The 24,192-nt window shown below is 39.1% G+C and overlaps 1 protein-coding gene and 1 long non-coding RNA gene across 13 annotated transcripts in view; one reads left to right on the top strand and one right to left on the bottom strand.

Annotated features, from left to right (window-relative positions):
- Positions 1-24,192, top strand: part of Pde4d (phosphodiesterase 4D) — a 1,379,127-nt gene that overhangs the window by 1,317,487 nt on the left and 37,448 nt on the right. For 10 of the 12 annotated variants that reach the window (XM_070041218.1, XM_070041216.1, XM_070041220.1 and 7 more), the window contains one exon: positions 6,453-6,565. In XM_070041218.1, the coding sequence (XP_069897319.1) occupies positions 6,453-6,565 (113 nt within the window). Of the gene's footprint in view, positions 1-5,768; positions 6,367-6,452; positions 6,566-7,195; positions 7,351-24,192 lie in introns of those variants that run through there. The other 2 variants (XM_070041229.1, XM_070041230.1) reach the window with 2 other exon arrangements.
- LOC138840808 (uncharacterized) lies at positions 801-4,139 on the bottom strand. Its single transcript, XR_011376224.1, has 3 exons — positions 4,034-4,139; positions 1,367-1,477; positions 801-918 (listed from the first exon to the last, which is right to left on the bottom strand). It is a non-coding gene; the product is annotated as an uncharacterized lncRNA (long non-coding RNA).

Below are 24,192 nucleotides of genomic sequence, written 5' to 3'. Positions count from 1 at the left end.
AGGAGGCTGAGTTTGGAGGATCATGGTTCAAAGCCATCCTGGACAGACCCTTATCTCCAATTAACTACCATTTTGGTAGCTGGAAGTGGTAGAGTGCTAGTCTTGAGCACAAAACACAAAAGCTTGGGGACAGGGCTCAGGCCCAAAGTTCAAGCCTCAGGACTGGCATACACACACACACACACACACACACACACACACACACACACTTTGCAGCAGGTAAGTTCTCTCTGTTGAATATAGGGTTTTTATGTGCATCTTCTTAGAATATAATTAAAAATTTGATGACTACAGCATTAAAGTTATTCAGAGGAGGAGCAAATCCCCTGTTGAGTCACACTAGAAGTTCTATTCATGTCTGATATATTAGTGGAATATATGCTCATGCAGGATTTTAACAGATAAGAATAATTTTGAAGGGGTGACATTGACAAAATGCATTGTACAGATTTGGTGAGTTGAAATGCCTTGTAGAACTACTTGAAGATAATTTTACAGAGAATTATTTGTTCTATGAAGAACACATTACTTATAAATTACTTACTTTTATTTCAGTAAAACGTATGACCAACAATGATGTTTTTATTGACTCCTTTAATCTAATATTTGCTCAATCCTAGAGCATTCAATGTAAAATAAAATCTGATGTCATATGGTGCTCTGAACTACTCAGTAGCCACTACTTTTAAACACAGATCTAACCCCCTACCTATGCATTCTTGAGAAAGTGTCCACAGTCAATCCCAGTAGATTCCTCAGAATTCTCCACACTGCTTTTCCTTGTGCAACACTATTCTTGATAGTTCTTTTTTCAGGATATTTTCTACTGTACTGGTGCTAAAATTACCTTTGCTACTAGAGACTGTAGGCTTTCCTTGGATAAGGTGTGCACTTGGAATCATTGTGTTTCTAGGGAACCTAAAAGAGAAGATGGCACATAGTTGATGGCATATAAATGTTGAGCTTACTAACTAGACCAGAACTCAATGGAACTCAAGCTTGTATTTGTTTCATTAAAAAATTTTGTTAGAGTCTTAGGCAGCACTAGGAAAACGAAGATAGAAGATAAAAAGACAAAGAGCTTACAAAATTACCCATCTTCTCTTTGAATGTTATTTGAAGTACTAAGTGATAGTTGATATATTTTACATAAGATTTTAAAATACTTCAAAACAAGAACTGGATGCCAGAAATGCTCTTGGAAATAAGAGCAGCTTGCTACTGGCAAGCTCTGCTTAAACCTGTTACATGTACACATTGAAAGAGAATCCAGGGCCTTCATGTATTTCCCATCAGATAAAATATGTAGAGGAGAAAAATCATGTCAGTGAACATTGGAGCTAACCTGCACAAGTCTTTTGCTAACCTGCATAAATCTGTTGCTACAACAAAGTCTTGGGAGTAAGTAGCTTGAAGCAATGCATGGTGAAGAAGAAATAATTTTCTCCAGTTCTCTGCCATACACTTCCAACTTCACCTGTAGGAACAAAGAAGGTTTGGGTGGGAGTAAGGAGAAGAAACTGGAGATATATATGGTTAGAACCATATATTTATTTGCTCTTAGAAACTTTAATGAGATTGTTTTAATTTTAAAAAGTCTGATTGGCTGTGATAATTTCTAAATTATTATTCTTAATTTGAATTTTTAGTATCTTTAAGTGGTTGTACAAAGAAACTGCCATTCAACAAAGCAGTTTATGAATGAAGTACAGCTTGATCAATGTCACCTCTTTCAATATTCTCACCTATCCCTCCCACCACACCCCTTCCCTCATATTTCTTAAGATTTTAGTATATGCATTGAATACTTTTTTTGCCGTTTAACAAAGCTGTTTATGTATGCTGACCTGTGTTATTCCTTCAGCATTTTTACCTCTCTTCGACCCACTTCTTCCCTTAATTTTCTTCATTGTTATACAATGAATTCTTGACTACATTTAAATTCCTTTATTCATTTGTGTGTATGTGTGCATGTGTGTGCACGCATGTATGTCCCATAGTGGAGCTGGAACTCAGGCCTTGGCTTTGGCCCTTAGCTTTTGCACTCAAGGCTGATTCTCTACCACTAGAACCACAGCTTCACTTGTATTTTTTTTTTATTTTTAGCAGTTGTACAAAGGGATTTAAATTCAACATATCAATTTAGGAGTATAATGCATCTTGATCAATGTCAAATTTATTTTTTTAATTTTTAAGCAAGCAAATGATATCCAAAAGGATACATTATTTATTTATTTGCTTGTTTGTTTGGACCTGTCCTTACTTATGGCAATGGGCCTGTCTAGGAATCATGACAGACATACACAGAGGTAAGACCTGCAGATGTTGACCAAGAAACCACCATTCAGTTGTACATCTTGAAGGCGCATCATCTTACCTCCATGCATAACTTCCTCTAAATCATGGGTTAAAAGTAATAGATTAAACATTTCACAAGAAAATGACCTCAGTCTCTTGCTCTGAGCTGACAACATATTTTCCTTTGAAAAGGGAAGCTGCAGCTTCAGCATCCTCTCCTGGAGGCCATGGCAGAGTTTCAGGCTGTGTGTCAGGGGAATCCTTGCATGCATCACAATGACGGAAGCCAAGTGCTGCTCTGCAAGTATTGAGGACTGAGTGTTCACAGGAGAGTTTGAACAGAACCCTAGGGTGTTACATAGTTCAGAGGTGCTGGCAGAAAGCTGATGCTCCTGTGGGAGGGGACTGCCAAAGGCTCAAGTTTTTTCATCTCAGTTGCTACTCCATATCCCTTTCCTAGTTTGTATGAAATTTACCCACTAGTTTTTGCTTGGGTATTTTTCTGTCTTTAGTTCCCCTGGCTTATAAGATTGTGGATACAGAGAAGAGTTTTCATATTTTTATGTAGAACCTCAGTGCATACTATTCTCTGGGGGAGGTGTATTTCATTAATGAATGCAGTCTGTGTTCTTGGTAAAAGCCACATGAGATTGGTTGGCTCGCTGTCTTTGTCCTGCTAGTTGTAGATGACATTTAGGTGTGTTACTTGGTGTGGTGACTCAATTTCCTGTAGGATAACTGGCAACTCCACATTGACGCCCTTTTTTTTGGGGGGGGGGCGGAGGTAAAAGATGAAAAGGTCAGTTGGGGTTAAAATTCCTAAAAGTGAAAGTAATTATGATTTCCCCCAAACAATTATGGCTAGTTATTTTGTCTATAAACCTAGGAATTTCTAGAAACTAGTATTTTCAGCTTTATGCTAACAACAATTCTTTATTCCAGTTTATAAATAAACTGCTGTTTATAAATATTTCTTACTTACTGATATTCATACATATTCTGAGTCATTTTTCTTTCATTCTTAAGATTTACATAGGGCATGTAGATGTTGAAATTTAAAATGCATATGTGTGTGTGTGTGTGAATGTGTGTGTGTGTGTGTATGTATACATATATATCACATTATGGTCCTATACTCTTCCTGAGAGTACAAATGGCTAAGCCATATATGAATATAAAATTAATCTTCTGCGATAAGTTGCCTTTTTTCCCACTATCTTACCTTCCTAAGAGCAAATCATGTATTTAAGTGCATGATGTCTTGAAGCATTAACCTGAAACTTTATTGAATTACTTTTCCACATTAAAAAATAAAGACTGAAATATAATATGTGAAACATATCCTGGTAGGTCTGAAGTCTGAATGTGTACTTGTGATTTCAGAATATCTTTAGGAAGTTAGTGAAGAGGGAGGCCAGTTTATGTACTAGGTCATGTCCCGGGGCTAAGGCTTTGAAGATGTCAGACTTCAGAAAGCAAAGCTTAGAGATGCAGAGGAGACTCTAGCTTCAGATGGCTGGAAATATGTCAACAAATAAATATTACCCAATGGTACCCAGTAGGCCTGTAACCCTAACCTACTAGATGTGTTATGAACTTGAATGATTATAAAATAACTTAATTACCTTTCACAACTTTCTGTGTCCCTATTTCATAAGTAGAGGGAGGGAAAAGCAACAGCAACACCTCAGAGTAGATGTACTACCATGGCAACAAGATAACACTATAGACTTACCTGTGGAAAATATTCCATAAATTGAACATGGTTGTGTTACATCATAGGCCGAATTATTGCTTGGGATCTTTAGGTTGTAGGATTTCAAGGGATGTTTGATCCACCTCTAGAGTGTTTCTTTCTTTCTTTAGAAAAATAACAAACATGTAATATTTTATAGTCTCATGACCAAGGAAAAATTATACCGATTTTATACTTAGCATTTAAAAATCAGCTTTAAGGTTCCTATAGTTTAGGAAGAAACGCTTCAACTTTAAACTGTAATTTACTTGGCACGCTTGAGACATGTTGATTTATCTGAAGTATTTACAGAGATTGATGCAGAGAAACAAAAGGTAAAATCGAAGAAGCAAATTTTAACCCTAGAGTCCTAAAAGTGAAGGGCAAACTGTACAAGAATCCTTCATAACACCACGTAGCACATGTAACCAGTATGTTGAAAGTCATAATTCTTACAATTTTCATGTGGGGGAAAAAACTTCCTGAAAAAAAATCCCAAGATCTTCACCTTCAGTCTGAGAAACTCTTTGTGGTGCCCCTGGTAATCTATGGAATGCGAATTTAAGGACAAAACTTCTCTACCCCCACCAATACCTGTAGGTCGGAGGACCCCTATAAAGGATCCCAGCACTTAGTAAGCTGGGCCTTTGCGAGTTTGAACGTTTCCCCCTGCCAATCGGTATAGGAAGAGTACCCATGGTCTCCTGGGTGTGTTTTTGTAAATAGAACCTGTTTCCCTGTAGTTGCAATCGGAACCTGTATTTGGAAATGGTCTTGTTCGTTTTCCCTCCTTTGTGGTTTATTCTGTACATAGTAGAAACACCCTTCCAGACTTTTCGTCCTTGGCACCGCAAGACTGCCCTGTCTTGTGCAATTCCACCAAGGAAGCACGTATGCAGGGCATGTGTGAACTCCCTGCCCTGCGGTTCATTCAAGTTGCCGTTCCTTTAAGATAACGCTTAGACAGTAAGAAATGCAGCTTACTGTCAAACATTCTAAGGGGTTCCAAGCCCCCCCCCCCCACTGTTCATTTGTAGTTACTCCAAAGGTGAAAGAAATCTTGTACTCAGGGCTTGGGTACTAGCAGAGTTGGCTCTTCATACAAATGATCCTATTCGACAACTGCTCCCTTAACGTGAATCCCAAACCCTCTGAAATGTCAACGCCTGAACCCCCAGAAGCGACTGGATGGTGTGGATTCCCCATTCCCTCCCCTCCCCCGGTGCAACCTGGAGAGAAGCAGCGGGGCTGGTGGAGATGCAGAGGGTCAGGCGAGGTGCAGCGGGCGGGCCGCGGGCCTGGGAGCACAGGGTCCCCGTGGGGCAGGTGCGCGTCCGCACGCGCCTGCGCGCAGGGTCCCTCCGGAGCCCCGCCTGAGCCCCGCGTTGGGCGCGACCCCGGGCGGGCAGCGGGCTGCGGATGCGCTCCACGCCGGGTTTTCCTCCGCTCTCCTCCTTCCGACCAGCCCCACAGCAGCCCTGCAGACACACGCTGCTGGAGCCCGCGCGCCTGCCTCCCCGGCTTGCTGGCGCTTCAAAGCGAGCGCGGAGCGGCCCCGGCTGGCGGGGCTGCTCAGGGGGGCGATGGCACGGCGGCGGGGCGGCGGGGCTGCGGGCTAGGACGCAGCGGGTGGCACCGACGGGATGGTGCAATTTGGAATCTTCGTGTAAGGGAGGAGCCCGACAGCGCCCAGGGGGTGTGGGGGGCGTGAGGGGGGAGTGTTCCCGGAAAGCCTGGTCCTGGGAACTGTGTTGCGCCCACCGCCTGAGGACTTGAGAAAGAAAACAGGAAACGTGGTGGCCGCGCACCCGGCCCCGGCTGATTCATTCGTTTCGAGCGCAGCGGTGGAAGCCTCCTCCGGCCCCGGAGGGGCGGGATTGGGGCGCGCTCCCCCACCCCACCCCCTCCGACACAAACCCTGAGGCTCTAGGTTGCGCATCCAGGAGACCCGGCCGGGCGACGAGCGGCCGTGCGGACGCGGCTCTGCGGGGCGGGGACCCGGCGCACGCGCGCGCGCACCGCCCCTTCGCCATCCTCCAGCGTGGAGATCCCAGGACTTGGATCGGCACCCTGCCTCGCCATCCAAAAACAACAACAAAAAAAAGTCATCTCGTGCTTATTCCGCCTTGAGTCCCCGGTGTAAAAGTTGGCTTATCGCACTTCTGCGCGCCCTCCCTGGAGGCCGATCGGTGACGCCAAGCTGGAGCAACCTTACCTTCTCGAACCCCGCCGCTGCCCCCAGAGCAGAGCCTCGGCCCCCAGCGCGCTGCCAGGCTCGGCAATATGAAGGAGCAGCCCTCATGTGCGGGCACCGGGCATCCGAGCATGGCGGGGTATGGCAGGATGGCCCCCTTTGAACTCGCTGGCGGCCCCGTGAAGCGCTTGAGAACTGAGTTCCCCTTTCCCTATCTCTTCGCAGAGGAGGCCTACCAGAAACTGGCCAGCGAGACCCTGGAGGAGCTGGACTGGTGTCTGGACCAGCTAGAGACCCTGCAGACCAGGCACTCCGTCAGTGAGATGGCCTCCAATAAGGTAAGCCCCTGCTTGGCTGTCACCCATTTTACCCCCTCCCTACCCCCCCAGGGCTGGTGATTCCCACACCCCACAAGGCAGCAGTCTCCATGTGGCCCCGGGAAATACATGGGGACATTCGTCACGCTTAGTTCATGTGAGCAGTTTTGCTGCCTGGAGACACAGTCCTGTTTCCATGCCTTCCTTTTCTCTTCTGCACATTCTAGATAAATCACACCTTTTATTTATGTATTCATTTTTGCAAAAGCAACTTTGACAGAGTTTGATTAAGTGTCCCCAGGACACAAGTTCCTAAGTGACACTGTGCCCTTGAAGCAGAAACCCAGTAGGGTCTGGTGGTGTGGCACAGTTAAAGGAATCCCCTGGGATTCCTGGCTGGCCGGTTGGAAATAAATGTTGCAGGATGACACTGAAATCACTCGTGTCCACCCGCCTACCTACTACGCCCAGACTCTGAAAAGTTCATTGAACTTGGAACCTCACCCCTCACTTACCTAATTGTCTGGGCACCCTATAAGAACCAAGCTTGTGTGTGTGTTCTGTTCTCCATACACATGCACAGGAAACGTCAACAAAGTATGAAGGGTTCACTTTGATCATTACCTTGGTTTCCTTAGGTACTGGAACACAGGTCCAGGTTTCTGGGATCATTTAGTTAGCAGCAGGCTTCAGCTGGACATTTGTGGCATATGTGCCAAGATGCTGGTCTTGGCAGTTCGTGGAGTTTGGGGGCTGAGAAAGTAACCTTCAGCGTGAGACAGCTTTAAAATAGCCTGGAAAGCAAGGTAGAGCATTTCAGTCTTGCTGCATTGTTTCTGTGTGTGTGTGTGTGTGTGTGTGCGCGCGCTCGCACACATGTCTGTGTGTGTGTGAGAAAGAGAGATTCTTTTTTCTTTTTGTCTTTAGTTATGCAAAAAATTAATGGGTATTATGTTTTTAATGACTCATTGGCTAAGGGGATGGGAAAGAAGCCATCTGCATGTTGGATACAGATGGCTGAGGGGTTCCACTCTTAAGTACTACTATTGTGTGGCAGTTAGACATAGTTACCTCTTAAAGATACTTGGGTATTTGGGGCCACCTATTTACAAGGTCAGGAAGGTTATGCCATTTGTCTTGGAATGTCTTTCTTTCCTTCTTTCCTTCCTTTCTTCCTTCCTTCCTTCATTGCTTGCTTGCTTGCTTCCTTCTTTCCTTCCTTCCTTCTCTTCCTACCTTCCTTCTCTCTCTCTCTCTCTCCTTCCTTCCTTCCTTCTTTCCTTCCTTCCTTACTTTCTTCTCTTCCTGCCTTCATTCTTTCCTTCCTTCTCTCCTTCCTTCCTTCCTTCCCCCTCTCTTCCCCCCTCCCTCCTTCCTCTTTCACTCCCTCCCTCTCTCCTTCCACCTCTCACACACCCAAACATAATTATTAGAGTTTTTTATCCCACCATTTTTCCAAAATGCCACAGCATGTCAACCACTTGATTGTTTTGTCTGTTAATGTTGCTTGTGTAGGTACCATTGTTGTATTGAAAAGTTGGCTGGCTTCAAACAAATAAAAAAGGTCCCCCAGATACACTGCCAGTGGGTGCCGACCTGCCCCTGTGTACACCGGTGATGAAATTAAGATTCATGGTTTTTCTTCCCCTCTTCTCTTCTCTTCTCTTCTCTTCTCTTCTCTTCTCTTCTCTTCTCTTCTCTTCTCTTCTCTTCTCTTCTCTTCTCTTTTCTCTTCTCTTCTCTTCTCTTCTTTCTCTTCTCTTCTCTTTCCATCATTTGGGCTTTATTTGTGATTTTGGCCTGGCTCCTTATTAGAATGGTTATTGTGTTCTGACTAGAAGACGCTGCATAACATTAGATATCACTCATTTGACTAGTTCTTATTTTTATAGAACATAAATCTCTTTTAAACAATTTAATTCATATCAGGAGTAGATATATGTTGCATATCTCCAGGGTCCTAAATGTTGGTTGTGACTTTTGTCAGTGAGCTGAGTTCTTAAGTCTCTTGTCTGATATTGTGTGGTCAAAGGCAGAACAAAATCCCAGTACACCCAGTCAGTGTATGTATTAGTTTACTTTTCAGGATAATTTTTTACAGGACGTTTTCAGCTAAATGGATCTAAGCAGCTATAGTTGCTTTACCTAAAAATCCACCTTTTTAATGATAAAACCTGTTTTGAGTTTAATAATTGATGTGAGAGCTAATAATTTTTGTTAAATGACTTCAACCATGAAGTAATTTATGTCTGTACTCTGTTTAAAACATTGTAGGTCATAATAATTGATCAAAATAATACTTTTCTTTCAGGACAACAAATAAGAGAGGGATTTTAAAATTGAGTTAACTGTTACAGGATTAGTATGTGAGGTTTATTTGGTTGAAGTGAAATGTGTGTCAAGTAAAAGAAAGTTTTCTTTTTGCTTCAAAAGGTAATCATTCTAGCTGTGTATATGTGTTGTGGTTGAAAGATTATTGATATAACACTTATTTTTAAAACGAAGTTCAGCTCAGCTGAAGCTGTTCTTTAAGCTTTCAATGTCTAGGCCATTCATTCTTTGAAAAAAACATTCATTTCAAAATTAGTGTTCCACTTACCTGACATTTTAGGGATGGCAAAGGATTAGCCTAGAAAGAAGAAAAGCCCTTGGTGAAGGTTGCAAAGTTACCCTTTCTGCTTGATAACAAGGGCACGAATAAGCCACCTCCACTAGAGCTATAAACTGAGTTGAAATGGAGCTGCAGGTCCCTGTGAGTAACATTCTCCCTTCAGTTTGGACTGCAATGTATGGCTTAATTGACACATCGCTCAGCTGTTTGACTTCTCTTGAGTCTGACTAAATTAAGTCGGAAACATTGCCTTTTGATAAATGGTCCTACTGCTGTTGACATTTTTAATCTATCAACATTTTCAGCTTATTCTCTTTTGCCTTCGGAAAAAAAATGAGGATATTTTTCTGTTTTTTCACTCTCTGGAGATTTTAAGGTATTTTTATGCTAATAGGTTAAACAAGCACAATTAAAGGGTGAGTAAGAAATCAGCAGTTCAAGTGATCGTTAATAGTATTTATTATGGACATGGTCTTGGGTGTTGGGAGATAACTGGCCCCTCAGGCCCACTTGACTGTGTTAGTAAATAATGTTTACATTTGCTTAAACACAAGAGGAATCTAAAACAGTTTTAAAATGATGCTTTAGAAGCAGCTGGCTATATTTTATGTATGTGTGTAATACTATATAACTGCTGTTTGTTGATGGTACTGAGACAGGAAAATTATTGTCTTCTTGGCCAAGGCCAGGATTGGTTGTCACACATGTAGGATGCTTGGACCAAATGGAGTAAGAGATTCCAGATGGTATTTAATTTGAGTGATTAAATCTACAGCATTTACCCTCATAAGTACATTAATCTGCCTAAGATTTGTACAGATTTCCTCTGGAACCTCATTGCTACAATTGAGGGCAATTTTAGTATGGCTTCAAAGCTTTGAAGGCACACAGACCTAGATGTTCAATCCTGTTTTTGTTCCTTGCTAGCTCAGTTACGTTAGAGAAATGATGTAAACTTCTTGAGCTTCAGTTTCCTTTACGTAGCATGGGCATATTAATAGCAATATTGAAAGGTCAGTATAAGAGTTCCAGGGTTTGGGTCAAACTTTATTGATTGCCCATTTGGCTAAAGCAATGGCATTTATTTTTTATGGCTGTTTACCATTCAGGTGTAATTATGGTAGATGTGTTTCATAGATTTTTTTTGGTAATTCTTAATAACTGTTTTTAAATTTCGTGTAGCCTAAATTACTTGGAATTTTGAAGTTCAGATTAGACATTTAGACCTTTCAGAAATTCAACTTTAGGATTCCATACCGAAGAACTAAATGCTTTTCTATCTTGCTGCAAACTGAAAACACAGCCCTTATTAACCATTAGAACATATAAGTGGTAGGTACTTTTCCACTCTTTTGTACAGATTTTGCAAAGCTACTTTTTTTCTAAACTAAAATAAGTAAATGTAGAATGGGTTTATGTTGTTTGTTTTTCTTATGTGGAAATGCATTGAGGATGGGAGGGGGTGGTAAGGAGGTTAGGACAGAAGTCTGGGCCTCAGGACTTTCAAAGATCATGTTCTGGAACCCTGCTACTTAATAGTCTTGTGACCTAATTATACACATTTCACCGTCGTAAGTGCAGTGATGTTTGAAGGAGAACACAATTTCATGTTGAGTTCTTCCTATAGCATACTAGAATGAAAATGGAGGTTGTATTTACTCTCTAATTCTGGGGCCAGTTCCAGACTTGACATTGCCATTTGGCTTCAAGCCGGAAGACCTGTCTTAAAGTGACAATTCAAGCATCTTTCTGAAAAGACGTAAGGGTTTTCTACAGTTCATTCCAAATGTACTTAGGCCAGCTTTGGAAATGTAGTTATGACTTCTTCACAGAACTTGTCCCTTTGGTTTTTAGCAACCATCTCTAGTTTGTTTCTCTTGACTATAAATTAGTTTCTGGAGAGGCCTTTTGTGTTCTTTTTGTGGCTGCTCCCCCTGCTGCCTTGAACGTGTCAATACATAGCGCAGACTGAAACTTTCTATGACTGCTGATATATTTTCTTCTAGGCAAGAGGGACGCAGGAAGACATACAGGATATTTGTAAAAGTAGTTCAGTATTAAGTTATTTCAGCAATGACCACGTCCAAGATAACTCAAAATAGCAATAAATGTGGAGCCTTTGCTTAGAAAGAAATTTAAGTTAGTTGGAATAGGGATTTGAATTTATAGGACAAAAATAGAAGTTTTCTGCATTAAATGATCAAAACTGAGAAAATGGTATTATTACAGTCAATAAATGAAGGAAAACCTTCAAAAATATAGCTATTTAAACTAGAATTATTGTCATTTAGAGTTAGAGCTCTGATTTTTCATCCACTTATAAAGGTAGATTGAAGAAAGATTTAGCTATAAGCTACATTGTAAGTATGTTTACCTAAGTAAACATGAAAGATTTGTAAACTTTGTTTCTAGAATCACTGTTAAGAGAAGCAGCTTTCTTTGCTTTTAAGTAGTAACAGAAAAAGGAAAACACTTAATGGAAATATTATTTTTCATTGGATGTAAAGGTACTTAACTTTAACTTAGCAGGACACTAAGGACTAAAAGAAGACAGAAATGTTTTTGTTGGCATGAGGTCTGTTCCTGTGTCAAGAGTCAGTGTCAGTAGCATTTGATCAGAAACATATGATTATTAAAAATTTTATTTTTATGATTCTATATTTAATTAACTATTACTGAAAAATGCTTTCAGTTTTTAGTGTTAATTTATAGAGACATGGTAACTTTTGAGAACATTATGAATTTTTTCCTCTTTATGAAAAAAAATCATGGCTAGGGAATATGGCTCAAGTGGAAAAGGTTTACCTAAAAAGAATTTTGAAGCATTAGCCTTTGCCATAATAAAATGGTATTTTTACCAAAATTATAGATGGACTAAAACAATCTTCTTTTTCCAAGTAGCAAGGGTGACAGGTAATACTTTTGCAGCATTTAAGAGGGTTTCTGAGGCAGTCTGGTACTTACGATACAAACGTAGGGTAGCTGTGAATTGCATCAAGATTTTTCAGTTGTCCTATAAAATCTGTAGAGTTTGGTTTTACTTGTCCTGTTTAAAGAGAAACCAACTCCAAACTGTACATTAATAAGGTCTGTTTTAACTCGAGCAGGGCAGTAGTTCTGTAGTGGTACTTGTCATGATAGTTCTTATTGGCAGAATTAATAAGAGTTCTTTTTAGAAAATGGAAAAAAGACATTATTTTTGTTATTTTAATATTCACACTTGTTTTGAGTGTTTCGAGTGACTTTTTTTCTTCACTAACAGAGTTGGGGGTTAAGCCTGGACAGTTTTGTTGAACAACAAAAAATTGCACTGTGTTAGAAAATCAGATGCATTGGGTACTAGTCAAAGAATTGATAAGCTTGTAATCTTTCACTCTTAGAACATAATTTGTTTTATTAATATTCTAAGCTTTTGGTTTCATTTTGGTGTGCTGTATTTGTACCTAAGGAGGATATCAGTAGGCTGGAAAATACATAAGAAGGATGATTTTATGTATATAACTTGCAACCAAGATGAGGATGTATACTGCCTGGATTTGAGTAAGCTGTATGGATGCTTACAGAAGCACCACAAGGTAGAAAAAACACAGATGCTTGTTGCCAGGCTAACTTAATTACATATTACAGCTCTGCTGTTTCCCACCTTATAGTTATGAAGCTTGATTTCTTCACTTACTTATAGACAGGAATAACAAAAGGGGAAATAAAACTGAAATACTGTAAGAACATTATCTGTAATGTATGCAAAGCCCAGTTTGGTGCAGAGCACCTACTGTGTGTTCCATAACTTTGATGTGCTCCCATATCTGGAATATACACAGAAAGCAAGATTAACAAAACTCCGTGTCCTATATGCTTCTGATGTAAAATTAACATTCCTTATTTTTAACCTGTAAGAGATTATAGTCTGAATTCGTTTTATTTTTATTATTTTTGTGAGCTTTCGTATTTCAAAAGGTTTAATTTAAAGCAGTTGCTTGAATTAAACAATTATATGAGTTTTAGGTTCCAGTTATATTTTTATAATATGCATTTAAACTAATATATGACACTATGAGAAATCATTCATCTATAGGCCACCTTAGAGAATTTTACTAAACTCATATGGGCACTAGACATTCTTTCCAACTTAATTTTGGACTTAACAGCAAAAAAGAATATTGAGAATTTTTTTGTTAGAAAACTTTATTTCATTAAAAGAATCTATAGTTTTCTTTCTCTGCCTTCACGAATGGAGAAGAAAATGACAAATTTCTTTGGCAGGAATCCCCCATTCATCAGATATTCATTCTTCAGAGAGAGTGATCTATGGATTTAGAGCTTAATGTTCAGACAGTATATTCAGAACATAGTTATCCATTCTACTTCCAAACATCTTAACCATCCAGTATAGCAAAAGTATTTTCTTGCTATGTCAAACTGAGAGGGCCTAGAAACAACCACCCCCAGCATCATGCAGCACCTACACCAGTGTTTCTAATACTATTCTCCAGCAAAAGGAACCAGTTGATTTTAGGGACTTGACCAGGAAATACACCAAATGAGCCCAGATCATCTTCTAGTACCAGAAAGTAAGGATGAAATCAAAGAGATCTACTACCCTGAGGAAGATGTAATAGACTGATGCAAGAGCAAACAGAAAGACCTTCCAGTGGCTGAAGCTGGAACAGTTTGAACAAGAAAATGGTGTGGTATTAGACTATGGCCCTGTGTATCAAACAGATATCCACAAGTCTACATTGTAATTGGGTAAATAAATAATTAAATTGTGGAGAGGAGACAGTGTAGGGGGAATTTCAAATAATTCCTATAGATACTCTGCCTATAAAGAGGGAGGACATAATTCTGCAATCCACAACTTCACAACTCTGAGTTGTGTGTTTATTTCCTTCCAAGTGCTATGTATGATATGGAAATGTGGTATAAAGAGTAATTCTAAAGTTAGAAACGGGTCACACACTGCCTTAGCCAAGTTATCAATGTCAACATTGGTGATGGTGAGTTGTGTTGACAGCATGTACTCTTGATAACTTCTCATGAAAATGGCACTTTCTGTCTGTGATTTTCATATCCAGAACATAGCACCCCCCCAGTCTCACCATGAGGAAAATATCAGACAAATTGAAGTCCAGAAATGTTCAGTAAAATATTTGGCCAGTCCTCCTCACAGGTGCCTAGATTGTCAAGAACAAGAGGGGAAAAAAATCTAAGAAACTTAGAACGAATGACAAGTGAATGTACACTCTCAGTTTATAGTGTATCACTATAGGTTCAATAATAGTATACCATGCTAGTGTAAAATATTACTCACAGGGAACATGAAGTTACAAGAGTATGGAAACTCTCTACTGTCTTCACAAGTCTTCTGAAATCTTTAGAATTTTAAAAATCTTACCCATTCTCTAAGGCCTACCTGGATTGCTGCCTCTCCCTAAGCCTATTTGGTCCTACCTCAGTTATCCCTCCCTTGTCCAGCTCGCTTGATTGTACATAAAGCTCTTTCTCTAAATTGTAGAGGGCTTTATTTGTGATTTTCCATGTTTTGTCTTCATTTTGTATTTACATTGAGGTTTCCTATAATGCACATAACTTAAACCCAGTTGAGTGTCCATGTGGTATTTAGTAGGTGGTCACATAGGTTAGTACAGAGCATATAACGTTGGCTAAGGTAAATACCATTTCTTGGTAGACTGAGAGAGTGTGGGCATTATAATTCTTGCTTTTAAGAAACAAGAATTTTTTTCCATTGACAAGTATTATGAATATTTCTTAAGAATTCCACTTATAGAAATCTACTTCTTTGAAGGTTTATGAAAGCATAGTCTTATCTCATTTGAATTAAGTCAATAGTGCATAAGCAAAACACATTATTTAAAAAACTATTACCACAGTTTTAAATTATTCTTTTCTATGTTTACATTCTTATTAATAACAGTACCAATGACATATCAATGCTTTCCCTGCTAACTTGGGAAGATGTGTGTTGGCTTTTGCCCGTTCGGCAGTATTCTGTGAAGTTTTGCCCAAGGTATACTTGAGTTCCCATCAGCATCTCTGGTCTGCTGCACCGTAATCCCTGTAGTGGCAGCCTCTGGCACTTATTCCTGGCAACAGTGTGCTGTGCAGACATAGGCACCATAATAGGAAACACCTCGGCCTGTCATAAACAGGTCTGGAGAGTAGAAAGCACAGGCGTGACGGTGATGTATCCATAGCAACCAGGCAAGGATGTGTCTGCCATATTGGAGTAAGTTCAAGTGATGTGTACCGTCTTTATTTCAGAAAATAACCGGCAAGTTCCAAGACTGCAATCTGTGCATTTTGGTTGTCTTAAATATTGAAAATGAAATACTTTGTTAGCATACGTTACCTAGATGGTTGTTTTATTTTTGTTTTAGACTTAAATCTGAACTCTAAACCTTATCTTAAATTCTTCAGAGTATTTTGAGGGACTATAGCAACCTGTTTTCCATTGATGCTCCAAACTCATTAGAAAAGGAAGAACAGATATTTTCTACAGTGGGAAATAAGAGATAGAAAAATGTTATAGATCTTGTTAAGGAATTGTAAATTGTATAGTGAGTTATACAGAATTACAAAGAAATGAATGTTTCTATGTAAAGTGATATGTTATATAGGACCCTATGGCAACTGTAAGTTTTAGAAAAGGAATGTATTATTTGACCAAGAAAGACTATTTTATATCTTTTAGTTGATTATTTAAGCTTTAGGGGAAACATGAAGTGTAACTTTAAGCATGATGGGCTTTCTAACAAGAAGTTAGGAAGTGAATAAACTTCAAATTTGGAAGAGCCTCAGGTGGACCTGTTGCAACAAGGAGAATTACAAAATGTCATGTCAAAGCAAGCTTTACAATGTCGGTGGGGGGGGGTATGATTGGGTGGGGGGGAGGGGGGAGGCTGGGAAGGGAGGTGAAGGGTAAACAAAGGAGGAGGCTGCAATGCTTGGTAAGAAATGTATGCATTATCCTGCCAATGTAATTGTAACCCCTCTGTACAGTATGCTCTCAAATAAAATTAAATTAAATTAAAAAAAAATAAAGAGCTCTTTCAGGAATACTTTAAATAGGTATTGGATTCATTCCTTATTTGCAAGGAAACCCCATTTTACAAAAGTTAAGCTTAGATGTTATTACAAGAATATTTTAATAAATTAAAATGGGTTTGGGGAGATGATTTTTAGAACTTTGCTCAATGCCTGGCATAGATTAAATAGTCAATGCTTAGTAACTCATTTCTTTCTTTCTGTTTATTTGTTGTTAACTACCACCTATCCTTATGTCTTTTTCTTATCAGTTTCAACAATTTGCTGTGATAAAAATGAAACAAATCAACAATATTTAGATATATATGTTGATCTTCTGTTCTTCCTTTTTATAGTTTTATATTCTCAATATCGTATAGCTCTGTAAGAGTTAGTGTTCATTGAGACTTGTTTGTTCATTTACCATATAGACTATTTTATAATTTTAATGTTTTTATGTTGTATATTTATGTGTTTTGATAGATCATAAAAAGCCCTATACTAAAATTAGTCTTATTTCTTTACTATGGATCAAGAAAAAGATTAATTTATTTTCTCCTGTGAAAGTGTTTTGCTTAAATTTTAACTTTTCTAGCTAGTATTAAATAATACATTGAAGAAAAGACAGAGGTTCCATTATTACAGACTGAATCACTAATCCCTATATTAATGTGTCATTTGAAAAGTATAATTCAATGGAAAAGTTACTTTTTTCCTTTAAGACTTAATTGTTTCTTCTTTTTCTTTTTCCCTCTTTCTTCTTCCCTTCTCCCACCTTACTTTTCCTTTTTCCTCCACCTTTGACTTGAATTTAGGACCTTTTACTCTTCATTGGCTTTTTCACATAATGCTGACATTCTACCACTTGAGCCATTGCTTCACTTTTTTTTCGTCTGCTAATTGGAGTCTCATAAGTGCCTCATGGTCTTTCCTTCCTGGGCTGGCTTTGAACTATGATCCTCAAATACCAGCCTTCTGAGTAGCTACAATTACAAGCATCAGTTACTAGTGCCAGGCTCTCCATGTGCTTTTTGATGGTATAAGGGTAATTATTTTTCTGGTTGTAGCATTAGGAGACTGTGAAGAGATAAAAGAACAAGTATTTGTTGACAGGCTGTATTTTCAAAATATATTCATGTACACATACATATATATTCATTTAGTACACGTTAAGTAGTCAGGAATTCTGACTAGTTCTTTTCTCTTGATCATTTTGGTTAACTAATCACCTCTCCCCTTATATCTTTTTAATGTCAGTTTCAATAATTTGCTGTGATGAAAATGAAAGGAATTAATAGTTTAGATGTATAGAACAAGAGCAATTTCAGCAAAATCGAATTCCTAGAGTAGACTCCTCTAGTACATCTTGTTTTGACGTCTCTCCCATGTCAGGTGGGAGCAAGCCTCACCAGACTCTTGGAGTAGGACAAGTATGATGGTGACACAGCAGGTTAGTTTGAGAGCCAACCTAACATTGGCACTCCTATAAGAAGAGCAATGGGCTGGGTGAGCTGACCAGAGCCAAGTAACTAAAACAGATCTGAGATGGGAACCAAGCTGGCAGAGGATTTGGGGGTGGGGTGGGATCAAACCTTCCTCATGGTGAAGAGGGCAATTATGCCATCTACTCTCAGAAAGTTTAGCAGGTTTAGGACTTTTTTTTTTTTTTTAACAGCTTTGATGGTTGTTTTCTAGTAGGCACAGAATGGAAAGAGTGAAAGGTGAGCAGATTGAAGAAAAGACTTCAGGAAAGGAAGCTGAAAGCACAGTGTATTAGAAGTGTGAATGAGGAAGGGGAGGAGGGGTGTGAGGAGGGACAAATCTGCCTTGGGCTGGCCTTGGAGTGGGTTTTCCTTTGCTGCAGGCAAACTTAGCAATTCCTGCCCTCATTCCACCTCAGAGGCTCATGTAGTGAAATGTGGTTGTCAGGAGTTTTAGGGACAGCCTTGAAGTTAGAAGAAATCCCAGATGGGTCAGCCAGAGGGTGTGAATGTTTAAGGGAGGGTAGTCAGCTGTGCTGATGTGGGAGGGAGGGATGGGGCTGACTGGAGGGGAGATTTATTGTCATCATGTATTTTGTGTGTGGCTAAAGCCCTCATAGCTGATGTCTCCTTCACCTGTCGCCTCTTTGAGTCACGTGGCCCAGTTAGCAGCATGGGTGGGTTACTTAATCCAGTGACTGGGCCATCCCTTGAGGAATACACTGCCTGTGAGTGAGGAATTGCTGTGGATGGGCTGTGGAACAGCAAAATGCACATTGCAAAAGGATAGAAGAGACTGCATCAAAATAAAGTATATTATAGGCTGGGATCTGGGAGCATGGCTTAAGTGGTAGAACACCTACTCTTACCCAGTAAGCTCATGTTCAAGTCTTGTACTAAATAACTAAATGTAGGCTGATTCACTGCCATGAATCCTAAGGTATAATTGGATAGTAGAAAAGTAAAATGGAACCAAAGCAAATCTTTTTTTTCCCCCTGGATTCTTCTTGAAAGGTCTTAAATTCTGATAAACATAGCAGTTCATTTTTTGGCTGCAAATCTGCCCTACCCTAGAGTTGTGACCTTGAATAAGTAAATTATTTCAATCACTCTGAGCTTCTTCTTTTCTCCAGAATTCAGAACCAATCATTGTCTACCTCACAAGACTGTTGTGAAAATTAAAAGAGAAAACTTACGCCAAGTACATAGTGGGTCATACGCATGGTAGTTACTGGAGCCTATCTTTAGTAAGGATGAGAACTGGAACTATTTTTAAACTTAAAAGGTTAACTTTATATGCTTCCATATAGGTAACCCAGTGCAATTGGAGCTTGAATCAACAGGCCTGGGAGAAAGCTTACAGAGTGTGCCTTTGAAATCCTGATACCCAGACATGGTGATTTATGGGACCTCGCTCGCTTGCATATGTGATGCCTACTGAGTTTGTTTACTTTAGTTTTAGCTTAGTTACCTAGCACTCTAGGATAGAAGATTTTTATTTACACGCTCTCACTGAGCACTTACGATTACCTTGAAAGAATATATATGAAGGCAGCTACAAAAAAAAAAGACTTATTAAAGGGGTATATGTAGAACATTATTCTGCTGTCTTAAAAATTGGTCCTCTGCTTGTGTTTTGCATTTCTCTTACCCTGGATGACCTCCAAGGCTCTCCAGGTGATTTTTCTCATTCTGTGAAATACTGAGGTCATGATTAACGAATGTGACAAATATCAATCAGTATCAAGCTACTAGGTGTTTTTTCCCAGTACAAGTAGAGACAAGCACAAAAAGGAGACCTTTAATCCGCACACAGATTAAAAATGACAATCCTGCTGAGAAACAGAGGAGCGGGTGGGATGACCTTGGATCTGGTGCCAGCCCCATGATGAGGTTTAAGTCATGAGTCTGACACTAGCCATAGCCAGGAGAGAAAAAAAATTCCCTAGTGGTGCAGTTATTGTAAGGGTTGAAAATGAGTCACTGCATAGGTGAATGCTCCCTTTCCATTTCCCACTTACTGCCAGACACTTTATGGAGAAATCAGAAACTTTGGTTGGCTTAATCAACCTCCTTTTTTTTCTCTCCTTTTAAACCCTGAGAGCCCTTAGAGGTGAAAGAGAGTTGTGAGATCAACTTGTTCACCTTCTTCATTTTGCAAATAAAGTAACAAGAAGCAGGAAAGTTAAAGTGAACCAGAACAAACAAATCCTGTGGTTTTTCTCTCCACATTTTTATCTTATGGCAAACACAATTTTTTTGTTTCTGGACATATCAACCATCTTGATTGGCACTATCACTTTTGAGAGACATTTTCAATTTGGTGTGTCTTTTGTTATTTGTGTTTGATTCCCTGACTGTTGTCTAACAAGATACCACTCTCAAGTGCAAAACAATCATTAGAGACTTTTGATTTTGGTTTGTACCTTTTGCAGTCAACCACAATCCACTTTTTAGGTTTATACTGAAGAATTTTTGTTTTAGCCTGGTTCTTGGTAGGATCTCTATCTGTTCCAAGGTTCTTATAGGTGAAATGACATTGTTATATGACATTGTTATATATGGGTGTTTGTATACAAGCATATAATATATATACATATATATATAAATACATTTCAAAGCATACAGATATACCACTGAAAAGATAGCTAGCCATGCAAATAAGTCTGTTGTGTATTGAGTTATAGAGTATTTCATTGTGTTCCAGTCCCCTACAGAAGTTCAGAATATATTCAACTCAGAGAAGCAGAATGATTGGGAATCATTACAGAAAAGATTCTATTTAAGTTGAGTCTTGAGTGTTGAGGATTTGTATAGATACTAACTAACATATATTTTAGGGACCAGATCAGGCAGGGTAGGATACAATACTCTTAGAGATTTAGCTTGCTTCTCTGTTTGTGGGGTAGAAGGTTAGTGTGCCTTCTAGAAGTGTGATTCTAACTAGAGCAGAGAATGCAATTGGAAGACCAGAGGCAGGTATGACATGTATAGATTGGGCCGTACCTCAGACTGCATTACTGCTAGTCTAAACCTTTGTAAGTATCCTATAAATTGTGAAAAATTCTTGCAGTCCATTGTAAGGAAAAAATAACAATATGGCTTTAGAAGGTACATCTTCAGATGGTAGGCAAGATAGATCTTATTGGGAGGAGAAACACTGAAAATAAGAATTGAACATTGAATTGAAACATAGGCTGAGTGTGAAAGAAGGAATGGATAGGAGAAATAATGCACGAACAAGGGTGACAGGATGAATGCGACTTGGTGGGCACTGCATCCAGAAGATGGAAAACCTAAACCTAAGTCACGGAAAAGACAATAGTTGGGAAATCAGGAGATGAAGCCAATTTGGGGTTGGATGTTGTTGGACAAATATCACAGTTAAATCTTATCCATAAAATTGAGGTGGAGTTATGTCTTAAGTAGAAATGTTCAGAGGCCTTCACTTCTCTGGAGTAGATATCTGGTGAAAAGGCAAGATTTTACCAGGTAGTTGCCTGTTCAGAATTCATAGTTGAGATCTTAAGGCTCATGTATAAAATGAGAAACAGATAATGTTCCTGAAATAAAATGAGATATTGCCATCAGACTGTTATCCTTAGAACATAGCAGATAACAAATTTTAGCTTTTAGTATTTTTATTTGTTTTACTATATGTACTGGGAAAAGACCATTTTGTGAGTTGAGTTGGTGTTCTGGAAGCCGACAGCCATCTGCTGGTGTGTTTTCTTAGTACCCTAAATGGAAGTTCATGTGTTTGAATTCACATACTTGCTTTCCTGGCTAGGAGGGAAATGTAACAGGCCAAGCTGTAATTGCTGGTGTCTAGTTCTTGATCACAGTTTGCAAGGCCTGTAGTGTTCCTAGGTAAATGGATAAGAGGCTTAACCTTCACTGCAATTTGCAGAAAACAGGCTGAGCTCTTCTTCTTCTTCTTCAGATCAATTTTAAGGGACTTACAAGGAATGGCATTAACTGAATATGCTGATCTACATCCATTCAGTCAGAATGGAGACTCACATAATGAGGAGAAAAATCCAGTAGAGATAGACTATTATTTATCAGGAATTGTGGTACTCTACTCCTATTTGGGTCCTCACATGTGTTAGATTAGTGCATTCTGAGAAAATGATCCCGGTGTGTTTGACATCTTCAAAAACATTCCAAGTTGGCATTGACAATTCTAATAGCTTCTAGTCAAAGCATTGATTGTATATACCATTGCGTAAGGAGGATTCACATAGATGCTGATGATGGTACTAGAATTTGAATTCAGGGCTTCATACTTGCTAAGCAAGTACTCTACCTCCATCTCTTTTTGCTCCACCTCCTTTTTTCTCCTCCTCATATGCCTCCTTATCTTCCTCCTTCTCCTCCTCCTCTTCTCCAGTATAGCATATTGCGAAGCAAGCCTGAACACTGATCCTCCTATTTATACTTTTTGAAGTATAAATGGCAGGAGCCTATTGCCAAACCCAGTTTTTTCTGTTGAGATGGAGTCTCATGTACTTTTTTGCTTGGCCTGGCCTGGAACATGAATGCTCTTGATTCCATGTGGCTGACATAAAAAATGTTCACCATTGTGCCCAGTTACTGGTTGTGGTTTAGTAAAATTTTCCCTCTGACTGGCCTTGAACCATAGCCCTTCTTACCTCCAACTCCATGCTCAGTTTATTTTGAACTGATACATAAAAACATTAATTTTTTTACATAATAATTAGGAATTACTGAAGTTTCAGTACGTCTATGTACTATGTGATGTTTAAATTATGGTAATTGTATCTGTCTTCTCCATCATCTATATTTTCTTCAGGGTGCAAACATGCAAAATTCTTTCTTGCAGAGTTTTGAAATATACATTCCTGTTATTTGTACTGTTATATCTGATCTACCTGCTGTTCATACCAGAACTTCTTCTCTGTAACTATAACTAGTGTACCCATTCATCAACTTCTCCCCATCCTTTGTTCTCCCTGCTCTCTTGGCCTCTTGGTGCTCTCAACTTCCATGAATGAGATCAACCTTTTATAGCCTGCATAGAAAGGGGATCATGCTCTGCTTGACTTTCTGTGCCTGGTTTGCTTCACTTAATGCTGTTCGTTCCATCTGTGTTATTATAGATTTCAAGATTCTATTCATCATATGGCTGAACAATATCCCGTGTTGTATACATACTACATTTTCTTCATTCACTTACTAGTTGAGGGGCAGTTAGGTTGCTTCTTCCATTTGCAACTGTGATTTGTGTTGCAATAATTAGGTCTTTCTGGCTAGTTCGATCTCTTCTCTTCTTAGCAAAGACATTCCTATTTAATTTTACAATCTTCTACCATAGTATCATATTGCCCATTTTTTTCTTCATTCAGAGCATTCGTCATTCACTTTTTGTATGCTGCTTTATTCTCTTTCTGCCCCAGGAGACCAAGGTTTGCATGAGCAGGGAACTGTCTGTCTTGTGCATTATTCTGTTCCCCTTGCTAGCAGAGTTGCTGTTAATATAAATATCTGTCAAGTGACTAAGGGAACAACCATTTTAAAGCACTTTACTGTCTGATATTTAAAGGCCATTACTTTCACAGGAATTTTCAATGAAACCCTAACACTTTGGTTTGTTTTTCCTTGTTAGAAATGTCAGCGGTTCAGTAGTAAAGCAAGTTTGGGAAAATGCTATGTTAAACAAATTAAAACAGGGTTATGAATTACAGTCTTGGCAGAGTCTTGACTGTACTAAAATATACAATCTCCATAAAGGTTAGCACTATGTCAGGTTTATTTGATAGCGGAAGTTGTCTAAAAAGTGTCTGAACAGCATTGGACTGCTGTTCTTTGCAATGAATTCTGAGAAATGCTGCTTTAGAAAAAGTCATTTTATTAAGGGGAAAAAGCATATATACTAACTAGCATGTAAATCTATACCGGTATAAAGAAAACGGATTGACGGTACAGAATAAAGGAAAAACACCTTTGAAAAAGTGACAAAAGAGTTTTTAAAAAAGAATTCAACTGTTGAAAGTAGTTTTGTGCACAAAACTAGACCAACTTTATTCCATATTTCTCCCTCTGGCAACTGGCACATAGTTGACCTAGAATAGTACACAATAACTATTTGTTATCTATTTAATATGAGTGGCCCAGGATATCATTTGTATTTTGGTTTTGTTGACTACCACTTTACTGACTTTATTCATTACTTCTAACAGGTTTTGTTTTTGTTTCTGTTTTTTTGGTCAGGCTTTTAGATTTCTGTATATAAGAGGTTATCTACAAACAAGAGCATTATGACTACCTCCATTCAAAATTGGATGTTCTCTTCTCTTTCTCTTGCCTAATTGCTCTGGTTAGTACTGCCAGTACTTGTTAAATAAATGTGGTGAAAGTGGCATCCGTATTCTGTTCCAAATCTCAGGGGGAGAAGACTCTCAACATTTCAATGTTCAGTATGATGTTGCCCTGTGAGCTTGTCATATATAGGTTCATTTGGATTTTTGTTGGTTTGTGTTTTGGATTGA

Source organism: Dipodomys merriami, unplaced genomic scaffold, assembly GCF_024711535.1.
Source record: "Dipodomys merriami isolate MVZ:Mamm:240054 unplaced genomic scaffold, mDipMer1.0.p SCAF_30, whole genome shotgun sequence".
NCBI lineage: Eukaryota > Metazoa > Chordata > Mammalia > Rodentia > Heteromyidae > Dipodomys > Dipodomys merriami.
This window is presented reverse-complemented; position numbering and strand designations above follow the sequence as displayed.